This window comes from Asparagus officinalis, chromosome 1, assembly GCF_001876935.1.
Source record: "Asparagus officinalis chromosome 1, Aspof.V1, whole genome shotgun sequence".
Taxonomy (NCBI): domain Eukaryota; kingdom Viridiplantae; phylum Streptophyta; class Magnoliopsida; order Asparagales; family Asparagaceae; genus Asparagus; species Asparagus officinalis.
This window is the reverse complement of record NC_033794.1, coordinates 3135605-3157009: the sequence shown is the minus strand read 5'-3', so window position 1 is coordinate 3157009 and position 21405 is coordinate 3135605. Positions and strand designations below refer to the sequence as shown.

Here is a 21405-nt window from a genome sequence, read left to right as displayed (position 1 = left end):
GTTATTGCTTTTCTTACTATTTAGGCAAGTCAGAAATAAATATCCTTACATTACCTTGACTACTTCAGATTTTGACAAAATCTATGATAATATTTATCAAGAATCTTAATTTCGTCAAATCTAAAATAATATACATGTGTGTATTTTTCCTCCAAAATTCAATAGCATATAAAATTTTTAGGGATCCTCTCTACTATCAAACAAACTGTGAGACTACATACTACGTACTTCTCATCTTCATTATCCATTTTCTTCAACGGGTCAGAATTAAAAGGAAATTACTACATCACATGTTAATTTTTCACCCAATAGAAAGCAACAATAAAAGTAAGAAGTACTATTTGAGAATATCTCCAACTACAAGAAAACGACATCATATAATATTTTGAAAACATGAGAAATTTGTAATGATACGAGAATAATCCACGGAATTCTAACCCCACCCCCAACAAATAAAGTCCACATATTTCTCATATTTGCTCTCCTCCACAACGTACGTACCTACATAGCTCACGGGACTCAATTCATGTATATATGCTCCGGCATTATATAGCTAGTTTCCACACAGCTTAACTCTCCTCTATATAAACTCTCTCAGCACTACAAATCAAACATCTTCTCTCTCACCTTATCTCCTAATTAAAAAAAAAAAGACAATGTTGACGCAATTTGTCCCCTCCCCTAATAACAAAACCCCTTCTATAGTCTTTCAATCTTCTTCTTCTTCCTCAAGCCGATCTTTACCTTTAATAAAATCTCTTTCGGTTCTCCAGAAAAGTAAACGGATCCGATGTGCGTCAGAGGCGGTGGACACCAAGCAGGTGGCGGCAATGAGCGCCACACCGGAGGCAGTGGAGGAGCAGCAGGTGGCACTGAGCGCGACGAAAGGCGACACGACGACGGTGAAGGCGGAGGTGAACGTAAAGATGTCAACAAATATAAGCTTGACTCGGGGGCTTGATGATATTGGAGATTTGCTTGGGAGGAGTGTACTGCTTGAGCTTGTTAGTGCCGAGCTTGACCAGGGTAAGTAATAATTTAGAACACACATTAAGAATAATTAGCGTCAACTTACATGAATAATACACTTTTTAATAAAGGGTTAACTACGCGTAGATTCCAAATTGGGGTGTAATGGAGGGGAATGGAAGGAAGGAGAACTTTTCGCCTTCCTTCCCCTTCCTTCCCTTCCCTAAGTCATCTCCCAAACACACTGTTAGGTTTGATATATGCACATAAACAATCTGAAAACTAAATGCTATATCAATTGAATATATATAATCTCTCCTTTCTTTTTTTTCTTATTTTGTTTTGGGTGGAAACAATAGACCAGTTGAGACTCCCCGTACCTGTTTTCATTTAGAAACTTTTAATGTCAACGAATGCACAAGTGAATCCATAATCCATTAAATCATTACCCTTCTATTTTTTTCCCCTATATAATAAAATCTATTTTTTTGTTGATTTACTTACTTTTACCTCCAACCCCATATAGTTGCATACCCGACAACAGTTTTCATCTACAGTGATACCAAAAAAACACTTGGACTTGTAGGTAAAAGGGCAAACATATAATAGACACCAGTTTTCGCTTACAAATTTGAAGACGACTCCACATGCGAATATGAGTAGGACCACATCAAGCATAGTAGAGAGTATAAGACTAGGATTGGGCGTCAGCCGGGTTTACTCGCGGGCTGACCTAGCCCAACACGTCATGGATCACGACCCGGCCCGGCTTGGCCAATAGTGGATCAAGCCTGACCTGGTTCGTGATATATTTGGGTCATGAGCCGGTCCGGGTCCAGCCCTAGATTCGAGACCAGAGAAATAGGTCTGGTCCACCATTGACCCTGACCGACCCAACGTGGCCCACCATTGACCCTGCTCGATGTAGAAGGACGGTCACAATGACAAGTAAATAAGACCTTACCTTGAAGAATTTGACGAATATAACTTGGAGGAATTTGATGTAGAATTGGCAGAACAACAGTATTCAGGCTCAGGATTCAAGCAGACAGGGTGGCGGTCGACCGTGGAAGTCGACCGCGTTCGTGTACAGTGCTTACTATGCGTTTGGATCAGTGGCGGTCGACCGCGCCGGTCGACCGCAGAAGTTTCTGTTTTCACCGCGGTCGACCGCAGAAGTTTCTGGATGGTCGACCGCGCCGGTCGACCGCAGAAGTTTCTGTTTTCACCGCGGTCGACCGCAGAAGTTTCTGGATTCGCTGCTGCTCTGGGATTGAGGGCGGTCGATCGTGACGATCAACCGCGACCATCCGTGATGGATCGCGGTCGACCACCGAAGCGGTTTGGGTATGGGTGCTGTTTCTAGACCTGTTTCGTTTGGGAGTTGTATAAATACCCTTAACTCGGTTTTAGGGTTTAAGGGAGAGGATTTTGAGCAGCTGAAAGAGGAGATTTGGGGCTTCTATTGTTGGAATCATTTGGAGAGATTAAGAGGGCTTATTTGTGGGCTTTGATAAGATTTGTAACCCTAATTTGTATTCCCCTTGATTTCAAATAGTAAAACTCCCCCCCTCTTTGCCCCGTGGACGTAGGCATATTGCTGAACCACGTATATCTTGTGTTCTTGCTGTGATTGGGTTGCTTGTGTTCTATTGTGGTCTATTATTGGTTCTTGTGTGTGCTATTGACTTGTCGATTTGGCTTCTGCGGCGCACAACATTTGACTCCTTGAACATTAATGGTTAACATATTTTTGTTTTCTTTTTTCCTCTTGTACTTGTAACTTAAATTTAAACTAAAGGAAATTTATTAACTTCTCGTGAACATTGGTTTTCCATAATGACAACAGACCAATTGAAAATCCTTTTAGATAGAAATGAATTTAAGTTCAGTTGGAAATTAATGTTAACTTGATAGACATTGTTAGTAATTTGTAATCCAGCAATTTAAATTATCATGTAAAAACTATTCTTGGTATATGGTATCAGAAAGTTTTAAGAGCTCTTAGATTCAAATCCCATCATAGTTTAAACAATATTAGTGACATTTTTTTTTGTCAAGAAATTGTCATTTTAATTTCTTTTAATTTGTTTATTTTTAACCAGAGACGGGCGATGAAAAAGAGACAATAGGAGCCTATGCTCACAAGAAGAAGAGCCAAAACAAAGGTGAGGTGAAGTATGAGGGTGAATTCTCGGTTCCTAAAGATTTTGGTGAAATTGGAGCAATTTTGGTTGAGAATGCGCATCACAAAGAAATGTATATCAAAGACATAATTTTAATGACCGGGGATGAGACCACTGCTCTTTATTTTGACTGCCGATCGTGGGTTCACTCCAAGTTTGATAACCCGGAGAAGAGAATTTTCTTCACTACTAAGGTTAGCATATATCATATTAATCTTTTTTTATTAGATTTTATTATTTATTTTATTTTTTTGGGAAATTGGATAATTATACATCTTGAGCGAAGATCGATCAATAAGCTTTCTGAAGGTAAACTATCAAAACTATATTTGCAAGATATGTATATGAAAAACTAACGAACAGGGTACCTTAAAAATGATAAACTACTGGGTTAAAATTACATTTTTTTTTTAATTTGATTTTATTGTTGTTTTATTATTATTATTATTATTTTGTTTGGCTCAATGGAGAATTGAATATGCCGCTGACCACTCTTCTGTTGGAAACTTACCAACTTTAAAGGTTATAGCAAGCAGATAAATCCGAATAAAATAAATAAGAGATAAGAAAACCAGGCTTGACGGGAGCAGTCGTGTAATCACTGTCCTAGAAGATTGAGAACCCGCCTATCGCCCTGACGCAAATGGTTCTCTCCCCCCTATCGGTAAAAGCTCCCGGAAATGGTAGGCCTCCGTACTCGGGCGAGAGTACAGAGCTTCAGCTCAGATGAAGAAGATTACCCAAAAAATTAATAACAAAATTTATAAAGGGGAAAAACAATTTTCTTTAAACCAGAGGAGAGGAGAAAAAACTTTTTTTTTCTTATGTTTTAGAATGTGAATAAGGGTGTATTTATAGGGTTGAGGGAGAGAGGATTCTTTTCAATTTTCCGATGTGGGACTAAAACACAAAGGCAAAATTACATTTTCTTAATAAATATCCAACAATCCCCCTCAAAAGGAAATATTGACTGAAAACTCAAAATGAATAAATAAATCAATAAATCACAAAAAGAAAATAGGTTGGGCAACCTTACGTATCGTGGATTCGGGAGAGGTAGCTTTCGGCTTTGAACATTTTCTTAGTGAGTTCATCGCCACTTGAGGGACATAATGGACTAAGCCTTGAATTAGGCCCCTTGAATCAGGTATTGATAAAAACACACACAATACGTCTTCATCTATTGAGCAAAGCGGGTTGAGCGTTAAAGGCCATGCTCACAATAAACTGACTCATGAGAGTTTCTAGGGGTTAACCCAGCCCCCCTAACCGCAGCCATCACGGTTCCTCTCACGTAGGTAAGTCCTCAAAGGATACTACAACTGTTTATTTAATACCCCCCATAATACACACGTTGGACTTATTAAGAGTAAAACTCAGCCTAGCCAGCTGTATCATAAGAGCATTATCATCATAGAGAAGGGGTAGTAGCACAAGCTACATAGTGATATATGAATATATCTGGGTCGATGCTCCACACGAGTGTCACTAGTCCAGCTTGTTTCTACCACATTGAACCAACATTGGGACTACGTCTCCAAATAAGGGTTGGGTTGCCGCTGTCAGTGACCTCATCTATGGGCTTAACCCCATCTCCCTCGATGAATCCAAAACCACACTCCTGGATAGACCCTTTGTCAAAGGGTCAGCAAGATTCTTTTCACAGACTTTACAAAGTCTAGAATCATAACTTTGCCTAGCAGGCGTTGTATTTATTTATCAAGTTCTTATTTTGTAATTAGTCCATCATATTGTTTGAAATTGACATTAGGTCATGGTCTATGATCATAAAAGATCATAGTCTATGTCTGAAGATGTAAACACATAGTGTTTGTGCAGATTAGGATTTGACCTTAATTAATATTTGAACATTTCAAACTAATGTGGAACTAAAAAACTACAGTTATATATTTACATGCATGCATATGCACATACATGAATGTAATTAATAATAGATACATGTAAAGCATTAAAGAGAACCTTATAATAGGATTTCGTATCTTAAAATATATTTCACTACATATGCATAATTTTTTTTAAAAAAAATTTCTATTATAAGAGGTTGCAAATTTGGTTGCCTTCTAAGGAGACCTTCCAAATTTAAATCGGTTGCCTACGAATAAGACCTTCCAAATTTAAATTGGTTGTCTACAAAAGAGACCTTCCAAATTTATGTTACCATTTTCTAGTACCACCTCTTATACAAATAATAATAATAATAATAATATTTGTACATACGTGCTTTAAATTTTACAAGTGCATTCTTGCATAAAACCTTGTAATTAATCATGTAACAAATGCAAGTTATCTAAAAGGACATATGAACATTTATTGCAATATCCATCATAACACCATAAAAGAGATGAACTTTACATTTGAAGATTTAAAATATAATCCACCATATAAAATAGAATTTTAAAAGATGCACCTCTTTGATTTGGTTCGCTCATATATTGATCATTTATCATTAGACAATATATGATGCAAGAAGCGTAATTAAATAAATGCATATGAATTTTTCTCATAATTTCGGTTCTTCTTATTCCTAACCAAAAACTCCTTAAGTGAAAAGATTAAAGTTTTACCCGGGTAGTTAGCCAGGTAAGGATAGTACTAGAGGTTGATCAAAGATCAATTAAGTACCTCGTTCCTTACAGAGCGCATTACGCAACCCCTAAACCTTGCCTTAGATACCAACTAATCCAAGAAAACTTGAACCGGTTCACTCAATGAGTTTTTGTTCCTTAATAGTATATAGAAACTTTAAAATATTTCCTGCAAGCATTTAATTTTTCAAGCAATTATAATGCAAACATATGTTGGATAAGGCCGAGGAGGGGTTTACCTATTGATGTTCGAACCTCATGATTTAAATGTCGTGAGAACAAAACCCATCTATAAAGCTTACACATTAAAGAGGATTAATGAAAATAAGCATTTAACAGCTCAAATTAATCAGCAATAAACATGAGCAATTAATCACAGAGATAATCTTTACTTTTAAAATGAGCAATTAATCACAGAGATAATCTTTACTTTTAAAATAGGCTTTAGAAACCAAATTTTCATAGAACAGTAATTGTATTTTTATGAACAAAGAAGAATAATTCTCTGATGAACAGTGCTTTATGTAAGCATTAAGCATATTTTTTTAAAATAAAATGAACATTAAAACTGTTTTTAAATTAACAATAACATTTTTTTTTAAATAAATAAATGAACAGTAACATCCTTAAAATAAACGAACAGTAACGTCATTTTTTAAAATGAACAGTTACATTCTTAAAAATAAATGAACAGTAACATCATTTTTAAAAAATAAACAGTAACGCCCTTAAAATAAATGAACGGTAACGTTATTTTTTAAAATGAACAGTAACATTCTTAAAAATAAATGGACGGTAAGTCATTTTTTAAAATGAACAGTAACGTTCTTAAAACTAAATGAACAGTAACATCATTTTTAAAAATGATCAGTACCATTCTTAAAAATAAATAAGCAGTAACTTTTAATTATTTATATATATATTTTTAAAATAAAACAACAAGTAATTAATCAAAAGATAAAAATAATAATTAGCAGAGACTATTTCGGGTGAACAGTAACAAAAAATTTTTTTTAACGAAAAATAACTGAAATAATATGAACAATAGTTTTTCGGGTGAATAGTAACAAAAAATAATTTTTTTTAAACAATGTTAACAGCAGATATATGAATAGATCTAGATGAATAGTAACATAAAAGATGAATTTTTTTGGATGAACAGTAGACTATTCCAATGAATAGTAACTTTAAAAATAATTTTTCCCCGGATTTAAATCAAAAGCTATAAACTTATCAATCTTCTAGATTGTTGAAAACTTACCAACTTTAAAGGTTATAGCAAGCAAATAAATCCGAATAAAATAAATAAGAGATAAATAAGAGATAAGAAAACCAGGCCTGATGGGAGCAGTCGTGTAATCACTACCCTAGAAGATTAAGAACCCGCCTATCGTCCTGACACAAATGGTTCTCTCTCCCCTAGCGGTAAAAGCCCCCGGAAACGGTCGGCCTCCGTACTCGGGCGAGAGTACAGAACTTCAGCTTAGATGAAGAAGATTGCCCAAAAAATTAATAACAAAATTTATAAAGGGGAAAAACAATTTTCTTTAAACCAGAGGAGGGGAGAAAAAACTTTTTTTTTCTTATGTTTTAGAATGTGAATAAGGGTGTATTTATAGGGTTGAGGGAGAGAGGATTCTTTTCAATTTTCGGATGTGGGACTAAAACGCAAAGGCAAAATTGCCTTTTCTTAATAAATATCCAACATCTTCTCTTTTTTTTGGTCAATGAAAAACTTTTATTCATTTACCAAAATATGGAAATTATGTACATCTCTATCTCAAAATTGAGAAAAACTAGTTTCTAAAAACAAAAAAATAGCTGAATCACAAAGAACTCAGTCATTCTTTATGTACATCAGAAATTGGACTATTCAAACATATTGTGTATATATCTGTTTTGATGATCATCACCAGTTGATCTACTCTCTTGAACCTCTGTTTGAAGCTCCTTCCATTCCTTTCTTCCCAAATCCTATACACAGTAGCCGCAAAGAGCTAATCTGCCTAGTGTTATACCAGTTCAACAACATACTCCAATCACATGTTTGCCAATCAAACTTTAGCCAGTTAATGATAGCTAACCATACATCTCTTGAAAAACTGCAGTCAAAGAAAATATGCTCTCTGTTCTCAATACCTGCACATAGAAGACAACTGTTTGTACTGATAAATCCTCTTTTTAACAATCTGTCTTGTGTTTGTAGTCTGTTCAGCACTGCAAGCCATAGCACAAATGAGTGCCTAGGGTAATTCAGTTTCCCCCATACCGTAACAACCTGTGAAACTCTTTTTAACAACCTGTGTTTGTAGTCTTTTTAACATCTTCTCTTTTCCTGTGAAACTCTTGGTTGTAGATGATTTCTAACACATGAATTCGTTGATATGCTAAACTCCATCCTTTTTTTTAGTCCAACTTAATTTTTATCAAAGCAAACACCAAATTTCCTATATTTGTTGGAGACTCACCACCAACGGTTATATACTTTGTTTTTGCTCTTATTGATCAAAGCAGATGTACTTACCGTCAGAAACACCCAGCGGCCTTCAGAAGCGGAGGACAAAGGAACTGGAGACCCTGCGCGGGGATGGGACCGGCGAGCGAAAGTGCTTTGAGAGGATATACGATTACGATACGTACAATGATCTCGGCGATCCCAACGTTGAGGGGAGAGCGAGGCCGGTCGTCGGTGGCTCTAAGCAGTTGCCTTACCCTAGGCGATGTCGGACGGGACGGCCTAAAACTAAGAAAGGTAACAAATTGGCGATGTGATATGAGTCGCACTTGCGGATTCGAAATTTTGGATACAAAAATAATTGTCGGTAAAAAATAGGATGATCAGTCTCATTATTGCTAGCCTAACTTTCGGTGCCGCTTTAACGAAATTGGAAGCCAGCTCACGCACATTCTTGACGCGCGCACGCGCACGCAGCCTACCATTAATTGTAGGATACGACATTACTTCAAAACTCAGATGTCAAATTGGAAATTTGTACTGTTGAATATGCTATATATAGTAAACGTACGTTTTCTCTGTAAATAAAAATTCCAATGATATGAATGCGTTATAATTATAGCAAGGGCCAAAAAATTAATCAATTTTATGAAAATTTTGAGACCTTGATTTGGATGATACATGATATATATATACATGATTAAAACGCTCTCAGGTCATTCAAAATCTTGCTTCTAGACAGTTGATATATGTAGTAAATTATATACCTCTCTTTTCTGGGTATATATGGCAAGTCGATCATTCTAGCCTCTAGCGACAACTTAATTAATTAGTTGTTAAACGAGTACATCACAAAATTATGCATACATAGCTTCAACTATCCATGAGCTAAAAAATGTATTTGTCCGTCATTTTCAACTGCAGATCCGCTGTCAGAGGAAAGGAAGAGCAACGTATACGTCCCAAGAGACGAAGCCTTCTCAGAAGTGAAGCAAAAGACCTTCTCAGCGAAGACTCTTCGTTCGGCGTTTCACGCCCTAGTTCCCTCCATTAGATTGTCGATCACCGACAAAAAGATTGGTTTCTCAAAATTCAATGCCATTGATAAGCTCTTTATGGAGGGTTTGCCTCTCTCAACTGAAGAGGGAGTGGGCGACCTCTTCCATGCAATCATGCCTAGGCTTGTGAAGACTATTGCTCAAGGTGCTGAAGATGTACTTAGATTTGAGACGCCGGCAATGATACATAGTAAGTTATATATCATGCAGATATACCTCTTTACTCTAAAAAGACAAAAAATAACCTCGAAATTGAGGGCAGAAATGTAACGCTGCCTTATTAGGAGCATAGGTGCATGCACGTTAATTAACAAAATTTTTAGAGTATATAAATGAGTATACTATCGTAGTGTGAGGGGTGTATCTATAATTAATTAACCCTTTCGGTATTATTGGTGAATAACTTGGAATTCGGTGATGTTGTGTTGTAGGAGATAAGTTCTCTTGGTTCAGAGATGAAGAGTTCGCACGGCAAACTCTGGCTGGCCTTAATCCCCTTAGCATTCAGTTGGTTACCGTAAGCTCAGATTTTCCATTTTGCTATGGATATATATGTTGGTAAAAAACATGCACAAAAATCAATCCGCCTATTTTTTATATTTGACTTCATAATCAACAAAATATTGAATTTTTGGGATTTTATGTGTGTGTGTATATATATATACTTACATATGCATGTGTATGTTTGCGTATACACGTTGTATTTATGCATATGTATGTTGTGCATATATGCCCGGATATATGTATGTATGTCTATATGTTGTGTATGTATGTATGTGTATTACATATTTATCATCTTTTTAAGCAAAGATATATACAGGGATCGATAATTAGTATGTAAATGTTAAGAGGAGGTATTCTGGCCGTTTTAATGTTAAAAACTTTTATTACAAACCCCTGGGAGGTGTTGCCTTCCTCATTTGTTCGAATTAATATCGTTTTGCTCCAATACTTATCTCAAAGTTTATTGCACCGTGCAGGAATTACCATTTTTCAGCGAGTTGGATCCTGAGATCTATGGTCCTGCAGAGTCTGCATTGACTGAGCAAATAATCGAACGACAAATTAAAGGAGATATGACTGTGAAAGAGGTTTAAAAAGCAAATTAATTTTATTCGCATGATCATAACATATGATAGAGAAATTAAGAGTCTGTTGGACTGGCATATATATATATACCAGTGGTTGGCTTCCGCTGACATGACGCAATCCAGATTACAAAAGTGCCTCTTTCATCAACTTGCCCAGATTGAAATTTGTGGTCTGGATCGTGTCGCATCAGCTAATTTCAACGAGCCGAGGTTTTGAGCCCCATTTTTTTCAATATGACATGCGCTTGTAGACCTTGATTATCAAAATAGAAACATGCACGAGGCTATTTTGGATATACCCGCGGTATTATGGGATATAGTCATCTATGCATACACACTGACATAAACATTTTATTAGTACCTACACCTTCTGAACTTCAGACGTCATGATTATTTTTTCTTAGGTTTAGTGTCACGCAGAAACACGTGACTGATAAATTTTTTTGCCCTCAGTTTTGATGGAATTTGAAGAACACAACACTCTACACAAAGGAAACTTTTATTGATAGAACACTTGAGAATACAACACTTGTTCTTACAAGAACACCTCACTTTCACACAATTCCTTTATTTTGGTGGACACTCACACAAGGCTACACTACACACTCAAGCTTTCAAGCTTACTTCTTGCTTGCTTGCTTGCTTTCCCAAATGAGAGCACAAGACCCCTATTTATAGTTGTTTAAGAGGGCTAGGAAGTGTGTAGAAGAGTTAATCCTAGCCATACATTACTAAGAAGTTTCTAGAAGAATAAATACTAGCCATACACTTGTATCTTCCTAGAAACTTCATGGTAGATATTTTGTAGGATGTTACTAGAAAGAAGTTCTAGAAAGTTGTTCTAGAATAATCTAAGTTGGTGAGGAATTCTAATACTCCCCCTCATCACCAACTTTCATTTCTCTCAAGTCCAAGCTTCTTCTTAAGCTTCAAAAATGTCTCTGTCTTTAGTGGCTTGGTGAAGATGTCAGCGATTTGGTCTTCAGACTTGCAATATGACAGCATCACAGTCTTCTTTTTAACTTGATGTCGGATGAAATGATATCTTGTCTCTATGTGTTTGCTTCGTCCATGTGCTACCGGATTTTTGGCAAGTGCAATAGCTGACTTGTTGTCGATGAGAATCTCTGTCGGTGCTTCTTGTTGGTGTTGCAATTCCTTCATCAGACTCCTGAGCCATATTGCTTGACACGCACATGTCGATGCTGCTATGTATTCTGCTTCGCAACTTGATAGAGCGACGACAGACTGCTTCTTTGATGACCATGAGAATGTTGCTGATCCGATATTGAACATGTAGCCAGATGTGCTCTTTCTTTCATCTAAATCTCCACCATAATCGCTGTCGGTGTAGCCGACTAATCTTGAATCTGCACACTGTGTATAAAATAATCCTTGATCAATACTTCCTCGGACATACCTAAGAATTCTCTTGGCTGCTTTGAAATGCTCCTGTCTTGGCTCCTCCATATATCTGCTCACCAGTCCTACCGCGAACACTATGTCGGGCCTGGTGATGGTTAGGTAGCGCAAGCTCCCGACTAAACTCTTGTATAGAGTTGGATCAATATAGCTTCCTGGTGTGTCTCGCCTCAGCTTCACTCCGACTTCTGCAGGAGTTGCGACTGGATTGCAGTTGCTCATGTTGAACTTCTGAAGGATATCCTTTGCATACTTCTTCTGAGAGATGAAGATTCCTTTCTCTGATTGCGACACTTCTACTCCAAGAAAGTATGACATTTCTCCAATGTCAGTCATCTCGAACTCCTTGATCATATTCTTTTTGAACTCCTCGAACATTTTCGGATTGTTGCCGGTGAAGATCATGTCGTCCACGTAGAGACATACGATCATGATGTCTTCATCCTTCTTCTTGGTATAGAGAGAGTGCTCATACGGGCTCCGATGGAATCCGTTCTTCTGGAAGTATGCATCGATTCTGGCATTCCATGCTCTGGGCGCTTGCTTCAGTCCATACAATGCCTTCTTCAGCTTGTAGACTTTGTCTTCTTGATTCTTCACCTCGTACCCTGGTGGTTGCTTGATGTAGACTTCTTCTTCTAAGTAGCCGTTCAGGAATGCAGACTTCACGTCCATCTGGTAGATCTTCCACCGGTTCTGTGCTGCCAATGCGATAATGAGTCGGATGGTGTCGATCCTCGCGACTGGTGCGAACACTTCTTCATAGTCAACTCCTTCTCGCTGACTATAGCCTTTTGCAACAAGCCTGGCCTTGTACTTCTCGATTCCGCCATCTTGATTTGTCTTTGTCTTGTACACCCACTTTACTCCGATTGGTTTATGGCCTTCAGGTAAGGTAGTGAGCTCCCATGTGTCATTTCTCTTGATTGCCTCGATCTCGTCATCCATGGCTTTTCTCCACTTATCTTCTTGAGCAGCTTCTTCATAGCTGACCGGATCACATTCTGCAAACAAGCAGAATAGTGTGTAGTCATCCATCATCTCGACAGGCTCTGTATCGTCGTACAGATCTCTTAGGCTTCTCATCCTCCTTGTTGCTCCCCCTGAAGAGCTTCCTTCACTTGAGCTGGATGATGTCGGCGTTGATGTTGGGGTTGATGGAGCTGGACTATTAGGTGGACTTTGTTCTGGTCTTCCAACCTCCTGCAAGTCATCATCATTATCTTCAAAGAACATACCTTTAATATTTTTATCTTCATCGGTCCATTTCCAATAATCTTCTTCATCGAACTCCACGTCTCTTGAAATGATCATCTTCTTTGTAACTGGATTGTAGAGCTTGTATGCTTTTGTCCTCCTCTCGTACCCAACGAATATGCACTTTTCTCCTCGATCGTCCAACTTCTTTCTTTTCTGCTCCGGGATGTGTGCATATGCAATACACCCAAACACCTTCAGGTGGTTGACACTTGGCTTGATGTTGCTCCACATCTCCAATGGTGTCTTGAACTTGACGCTCTTTGTCGGACATCTGTTGAGGAGGTAAACTGCACAGTCCACGGCTTCAGCCCAGTAAGTCTTTGGCAGGTACTTGCTCTTCAACATGCTTCTGACCATATCAAGAATGGTACGATTCTTCCGCTCTGCTATGCCATTCTGCTGTGGTGTGTAGGCGGCAGTGAGTTGATGAATTATCCCGTACTGCTTGTTGAAATTGTTGAATGCCTTCGAAGTGTATTCTCCACCTCGATCTGATCGGAGCACTTTGATGTGGTACCCACTTTGCTTTTCTACCATCTCCTTGAATTCTTTGAATTTCTCCAGAGCTTCGGATTTCTCCTTCAGGAAATAAACCCAAGTTTTTCTGCTATAATCACCAATAAATGTGAGAAAATACCTATTTCCTCCAAGAGAGATGACTTCAAATGGTCCTGCAATATCTGTGTGGACCAATTGTAGCAACTCTGTTGCTCTTCTTGACTTTCCAACTTCGAAACTTCTTCTATGTTGTTTGCCCTTCATACAGCCTTCACATAGCTGGTTCGGATGGTTGATTTGCGGCAATCCTTTTACCATTTTCTCCTTCCATAGAAGATTCAGGCCACTGAAAGCGAGATGCCCGAATCGTAGATGCCAGAGCCAAGTCTCGTCTTTTATGATTGACTTCAAGCACTTGACAGGGTCAGCATGAATATTTAAGGTAAACAGTCTATTTCTAGACATGTTCACCTTTGCAATAACTTCATTTTTATTTTTAATAGTGAGGGCAAGGTCTTTTAGATGTATATCATAGCCTCTTTCAAGGAGCTGGCCTAGGCTCAAAATATTATTTCGTAATGCTGGAACATAGTAGACATCAGAGATGTACCTGTTCTCGCCCGTCTTTGTCTGGATCATTATATTTCCCTTGCCTTTTACTGGAATCTTTGACTGATCTCCAAAAGTGACATCTCCTTGTACCATCTCGTTCAGCTCGGTAAAGAACTCCTTGATGCCGCACATGTGGTTACTGGCACCTGAATCTAGATACCAGATATCTTTATTCTTGCTTTCGCTCTCCTGGTATGTCAGCAGGACTGTTGAAGTGTCTGCCTGCTCCCTTTCTACAAAGTTACTTCTTTCTGCCACTTGATTTGATTTCTCCCAACATTCGTAGCTGAGATGACCGTATCTCTTACATTTGTAACACTGTGGCTGAGATCTGTCCTCATGGTAACTTCTTCCTTGTCCTCGTCCTCGTGTGCCACGACCTCGTCCTCGATCGAATGATCGTTCACGATCTCTATTTCGATCTTGATTTTCATGGCCTCCTTGGTACTGTCTCCTACGACCTTGCTGGAAGTTTGAGCCACCTCGAAATGAGCCTCTGCCTCTGTAGCCTCCACGTCCTCTTCGACTATCTTCTTTGATAGTCATCTTACTCTGCAAGGCTTGTTCTAGATTCTCCGCTTGATTTGAACTAATGTTTATATCTTGTTCATAAGCTTGCAGAGAACCTTGCAGCTCATCAATAGATACTTCGGAAAGATCTTTAGACTCTTGTATTGCCGGAATAATATATTTGAATTTAGAGTCTAAAGTCCTAAGTATCTTCTCCATAATTCTTACATCATTAATTGCTTCTCCATTTCTCTTCATTTGATTTGTTATTGTCTGAACTCTACTAAAATAATCCGATATTGATTCTGTAGCTTTCATCTTCAAATTTTCAAATTCAACTCTTAATGCTTGGAGGCGTACCTTTTTGGCTCTTTCCGCACCTTGATAGGATTTTTGTAAAATCTCCCATGCTTCTTTAGAGGACAGGGCATTGGAAATCTTCTCAAACGCAGATTCATCTACGCCTTGGAATATTAGGAACAAAGCTTTTTTGTCTCTTTTTCTGACCTCCTTCAACTCACTCTTCTGAGTGGCGGTGAGAGTTGCTTCTGCTGCAGGTGACTCCGGTTCAGTGTAGCCATTCTCTACGAGATCCCACAAGTCTTGCGAGCCGAGCAAGACTTTCATCTGGATACTCCAGTTGTCGTAATTGGTCTTCATCAGCTTCGGAATCTGTGGCTGGATCATGTTCGTCATCTCGTACACGAGCACCTTCGATTGGCCCAGCTAGATCGAACTTTGCTCTGATACCACTTTGATGGAATTTGAAGAACACAACACTCTACACAAAGGAAACTTTTATTGATAGAACACTTGAGAATACAACACTTGTTCTTACAAGAACACCTCACTTTCACACAATTCCTTTATTTTGGTGGACACTCACACAAGGCTACACTACACACTCAAGCTTTCAAGCTTACTTCTTGCTTGCTTGCTTGCTTTCCCAAATGAGAGCACAAGACCCCTATTTATAGTTGTTTAAGAGGGCTAGGAAGTGTGTAGAAGAGTTAATCCTAGCCATACATTACTAAGAAGTTTCTAGAAGAATAAATACTAGCCATACACTTGTATCTTCCTAGAAACTTCATGGTAGATATTTTGTAGGATGTTACTAGAAAGAAGTTCTAGAAAGTTGTTCTAGAATAATCTAAGTTGGTGAGGAATTCTAATAAGTTTGGCAATTTAATTAGTTCTTTTTTTCTTAATTAGATGGAGGGCAAAAGAGTAATTTGTCGTTATACGGTTCCCATGCACACGACATCTTGACCTGGTGATCGATGGAAAAATAATGTCACCTGGATTATATCTAGAGTTTAGGTGCTATAGTAAATTAGTTCCGAAATGCACCTGGCTACATCCCTCAGTACGAAAGATGCGTGCTCAATTAAGAAATATTCTACAAATATTACTCTTCTTAGTCTCCTCCGCTGCTTTTTTGCTATTTTCAGGCGTTGGAGCAGAAGAAACTTTTCGTGCTGGATTACCATGATTTGCTCTTACCCTTCGTTCACAAGGTCAGGGAGTTAGAAGATACAACACTGTACGGATCTCGCACGGTGTTCTTTCTAACTCCTGAAGGAACGCTGAGGCCTGTAGCCATTGAACTTACAAGGCCAAAGTCGCCGACAAAGCCTCAGTGGAAGCGCGTTTTTACGCACTCTTGGGATTCTACCGGGACTTGGCTGTGGAGGCATGCTAAGGCTCATGTTTGTGCTCATGATGCTGGGTTTCACCAACTTTATAGTCACTGGTACGTAATATAATGCTGGTTATGCCTTTTTCTTTGTTTTGTCTCGTGAAAATTGAAATTTTGCGTGAAGCTAAATATATATGCTGAGATCAGATTAAATGAAAAATGTGACCCCTCCCATCACAAGCAAGCCCCTTTTATGAGAAAAACTTGTAAGTCAATAATTCAATATGCTCATCAACATAATTATGATTATCTAGTACGTTCTTCTGACGAAAGTCAAATCATTAAAGAAACAACGTACACATTTTATTTTCCTTTAGGGGTTCTTAATTAATTAGATGTTGGTTTAAATAGTGTCCAATTGTGTACGTGTACTTCAATTAATTATAGGATCCATGTCTTATATGTATCTGATGATGTCTGTACCACTGCAATGCTGATCCTTAAGTGGTTCCGATTTTTCTTAAAATTAATATGGCTTAAGGGGATAATGTCAATATGTAAATTAATATTGGCATTCTTCATCAATGTTTTGCTTTTTTTCAATTTCTGTCCAGACCCATGATAAATTAAGAACAAAGGTTGTGTTAAATAACCGACAGTCGTGAAAAAAAAATCTAATCGGATCTTCATGATGTGAAGCCACAATATATAGCGACATTACTGCTAGACATGAATCTATGTATGGTTCAAACTCGAGCTCTTTTAGACTGAACCGCGTCTTTGTGAGCCCGCAGGTTACGGACGCATTGTAGTACAGAGCCATACGTAATAGCATTGAACCGTCAGCTGAGCGTGATGCACCCAATCTACCAGCTACTGCACCCACATTTCCGATACACGCTTGAGATCAATGCCCTTGCACGTGAGTACCTCATCAGCCATGGCGGCATAATTGAGACCAGCTTCTCTCCTGGTAAATACGCCATGGAGCTATGCTCTGTTGCATATGGTAAGCTGTGGCGATTTGATATGGAAGGATTGCCAGCTGATCTACTCAGAAGGTAAACTCACTGACAACTTGAGTTTCACTAAATTTTGATTTCTTGTTACAAGATTTGAGATAAAATGCATTTATTTCTCCAAGGTTTCTAGAATTGGCATATATCCCTCCAAAGTAACTCTTCTCTCCCCCATGATAGAGTGCCTAGAGAACTAATATAGTGGATTTTAGAAAAGAAACATGTATCTAATACACACACACGCATGAGATAGCGTAACAACTAGAGTAATGAATGAGAGACTAAACCTTTTTTTTACTATAGGTTTATATCAAGGGTTAGTCTTAAGTCCTTACCTTTTTGCATTAGTTATTGACCAATTTACTAAGCACATTGAGGATGAAATCTCATCGTGTATGTTATTTGTGGATAATTTAGTGTTAGTTGACGAAACTAGAAGAGCTATCATTTCTAAAGTAGAAAGGTAGAGACAAGCTCTAGAATCTAAAGTTTTTAGAATTTTAATAAAAAAAATAGAATATACGGAGTGCTATTTCAGTAAAACTAATAAAGAAAAGAGCCTATAGGACACATTGATGGTAAAAAAAATATCTAAAACTAATTATTTTTACCATTTAGGATCAATCATTCAGCATAATGGTGAGATTGAGATGATTTTGTTCATCGAATCAAATTAGGATGGTTGAAATGGAGGAGAGCTTCGAGAGTCTTATGTGATCATAGAATATCAATGAAACTAGACGGAAGATTCTATAGGACAGTTATAAAACTAACAATACTTTATGGGTTAGAGTGTTGGGAAATTAAAAAATAACACATGCAAAAAATGAATGTAGTAGAAATAAAAACGTTACAATGGTCTTGTGTGTATACACTAAAAATAGGTTAAAAAATGAGTGCATCTGTAGTAAATTAGATGTTACTCTCATTGAGGATAAAATGAGAAAAAATCAACTAAGATGAATTGATCACGTACAACGGAGACATCTTAGTGCACCGGTTAGGATAAGTAATAATATTATAGTTAATGGGGCTAAGAGATCTAGAAGTAGACCTAAAAGATTTTAATTGAAAGTAATTAAGAATGATATGATTATAATTAACTTTACGGAGGTCCCATAATAAAATAGAATGGAAAAATAAGATTCATTTAGCCGATCCTAAACACTTGGGATAGAGGCTTTGATGGTGCTGTTGTTGCTGTTTGTCTCTCAATATTTTCATAACTTGCATTTACACATATTTAGCTTTTTTTCATCATTTTTCTCCCTCCCAATGTTTCTATCAGTTGCATTTATACCTCTTTTTTCAGTTAATTTGCCTTTACAAGTGGGTCATGTGTTCTTCTTTCAGAGCAAATGTCTTGAATGATCCTCCCCCCTCTTCTTGTCCTTTTGTATCCATGATACGAACAAGATTCAACGTAGCCCAAAAATGGTTCATTCTATTAATATATTTATCATACGAGTACATAAGGAGGTTGAAGAACATAACACATATTCAATTACCAATTTTAAAGCAGTACAATTAATATATACTATCAGTGCAATTTGTACATGTCATCAGTGCAAACTGCAAATAATTAAAAATACCAGTGTAGTCAGAATATATTACTGCAATCATGAACTGGAAATATGTGCTGATATATGTCTCATGCATGTTTCTACTTCATTTTCTGCGTAAAACCCTCCATATTAGCTTCTTGTTTTTAGAAACTAGAACATAATGAATAGTACTCCAAATCGTCTGTCTTTGTCCGTGAAGTCTAGATTGTAGATAGATGATTTATACAAGTTGGAACTACCTACCTTGGGCCCTTTCATATATAGCTAAAAATCATTTTTGAGCTTAATTAAAATCATGTCCAAAACTCTAAATTAATCTCAACTACAATCTCTTCAGGGGAATGGCAGTGGAAGACCCATCAGCGGAGCACGGCCTCCGATTAACAATCGAAGACTACCCCTACGCCAACGACGGCCTCCTCATTTGGTCCTCCATCAAAAAATGGGTCTCCGACTACGTCACCCGCTTCTACCCTACAGAAGCCCAAATCCAACAAGACTCCGAGCTCCAACAATGGTGGACCGAGATCAGATCCCTCGGCCACGCCGACAAGCAACACGAGCCGTGGTGGCCAACACTGAACTCTCACTCTTCCCTCATTGAAGCTCTATCCACCATCATCTGGGTCACGTCTGGTCATCATGCTGCTGTTAATTTTGGACAGTATCATTTTTCTGGGTATTTTCCAAATCGACCCACCGTCACTAGGTTGAATATGCCCGTTGAGGATCTGCAGAGCGAAGAATATGAGAAATTTCTCCAGAAGCCTGAAGCTACGCTGTTACGTTGCTTTCCTTCGCAGGTACAAGCAAACCCTCGGGTACGGTGTAATTACATGGAGGGCTGTATATTCACGCTAATAACCCTGAGATTATTGATTGTACCTCTCCAAATATCTCCTGTGTGATTACAATCAATAATCTCAAAGATACATGCGTAGATTGATACACAGACTTTAGGGTGACCCAGAAATTACATCCTACCTCAAGGTAATTGGATGTAATTATTAACCCTTTCATATATTAATCATCATAGTTGAGAAATTTCTCCAGAAGACTGAAGCTACGTACGCTGTCACGTTTTCCTTCACAGGTTCAGGCGACCGTTGTCATGTCCATTTTAGACGTTCTTTCGAACCACTCGCCGGACGAGGAGTATCTCGGAGAGACTGCGGAGCCGGCGTGGGCGAGGGACGAGGAGATAAACGCGGCGTTCGAGAGGTTTCATGGGAGGATGAAGGAGATAGAGGGGATTATTGACGGCAGGAATAAGGATCCTGAGCTTAAAAATAGATGTGGGGCTGGGATTTGTCCATACGAGCTTTTGAAACCATTTTCGGAGCCTGGAGTTACTGGAAAAGGAGTTCCAAAGAGTATCACTATTTAAATTTTTGTAGGTCTATGAATTGAATATGAAGGAATTGTGTCCTTTAATCGAATGTGCAATTACTAATTATGAAATGGGACATTTAATGGAGATTTACAATCCGGTTATTTTAGGTAGTCATAGTGCTTTGCTAGAAGCCAACTATGATTTATGAACTTTATATTATAAAGTTCATTGCTATTATAATTGGGTCCTACGAGGTCACACCCTAAGAGTTTATGGACTGGATATATTGGGAGAATTATAATATAAAGTATATAATATAAAGTTATATAAGATATAACTTCGAAATAGAGTTTATTAATAATAAGGAGGTATTGTTAAATAAAGGATAAATTTATTTGTAAATGTTATAAAAGATAATATTTAATTATAGAATTAAATATAACTTTAATTAGTGGATTATAAATAGGAGTGGTTTTTCTTTTAGAAACTCGAATCCTATTCCACTTTCTCTATATACGTGAAAGTGTTACTACTTTCTCTCCCAAAAACCTTTCATCTTCAACCTAGCAGTTGATTTCTAAGGATCCAGATCTTTGCTCGGGTGGATCAACTAGAGGAGTTTTCAAGTGAGACTCTCAATCTCTCCATTAGAGAAGGCTTTGAACACGCATCAAGAGGTAATCGTTTTTCCTAATTCTTAATCCAATTGATTTATGCAATAGATCCTTCGTTTAGATGTTAGGAAAAACGTTTCCTGCAATTCCGCTTAGAGCATCTAAGATCCAACAAAATAAGCCTATATTCTAGAGTTTTTCTTTCCTTTTTTTTTATCCCCTTCAACAAAATTATGTGTCAGTATGAATATGTATGTACTAAAACTTTGAAAATGGAACCAATAACCATGTTTGAAAATGGAACCAATAACCATGTTTATTAGGTTATTTTTTATATTAATGTGGCTGAAAGCTTTGCTGGGAAGATTATAGTTATTATAATATATATATATATATATATATATATATATATATATATATATATATATATAATGAGTTTTTTTTATGGCGGTCATTGACGTAGGAAGGAGTTTCCTCGTATGGAGCTGATGTGGCTTAATCTCAGCCATAGATCTTAATTTGAATGGGTGTATAATGGGTCTGAGGCAATTTGCCAAACACCCTCGTG

The 21405-nt window shown here is 37.7% G+C and overlaps 1 protein-coding gene across 5 annotated transcripts; it reads left to right on the top strand.

Moving 5' to 3' along the window:
* LOC109846441 (linoleate 13S-lipoxygenase 2-1, chloroplastic-like) lies at positions 557 to 21042 on the top strand. 5 transcript variants are annotated; one of them, XM_020415685.1, is made up of 11 exons: positions 557 to 1026; positions 3075 to 3349; positions 8273 to 8513; positions 9141 to 9464; positions 9706 to 9791; positions 10255 to 10365; positions 16119 to 16420; positions 17101 to 17367; positions 19228 to 19711; positions 19984 to 20300; positions 21014 to 21042. In XM_020415685.1, exons 1-10 carry the CDS (start codon positions 657 to 659, stop codon positions 20275 to 20277), a joined length of 2754 nt encoding a protein of 917 aa, XP_020271274.1. In that variant the 5' UTR covers positions 557 to 656; the 3' UTR covers positions 20278 to 20300; positions 21014 to 21042. The 5 variants fall into 5 exon arrangements, with proteins under 5 accessions (XP_020271274.1, XP_020271291.1, XP_020271280.1 ...); XM_020415702.1 differs by lacking the exon at positions 21014 to 21042 and having other exon boundaries at positions 558 to 1026; positions 8276 to 8513; positions 19228 to 19693; positions 19984 to 20384; XM_020415691.1 differs by lacking the exon at positions 21014 to 21042 and having other exon boundaries at positions 558 to 1026; positions 8276 to 8513; positions 19984 to 20384.

Bases quoted from the DNA above. Each gene is read 5' to 3' on its own strand.
- LOC109846441 (XM_020415685.1), top strand. From the start codon at position 657: ATGTTGACGCAATTTGTCCCCTCCCCTAATAACAAAACCCCTTCTATA. The intron at 3,350-8,272 runs GTTAGCATATAT...TATTGATCAAAG, and splicing joins GAATTTTCTTCACTACTAAG to CAGATGTACTTACCGTCAGA. The intron at 8,514-9,140 runs GTAACAAATTGG...TTTCAACTGCAG, and splicing joins ACGGCCTAAAACTAAGAAAG to ATCCGCTGTCAGAGGAAAGG.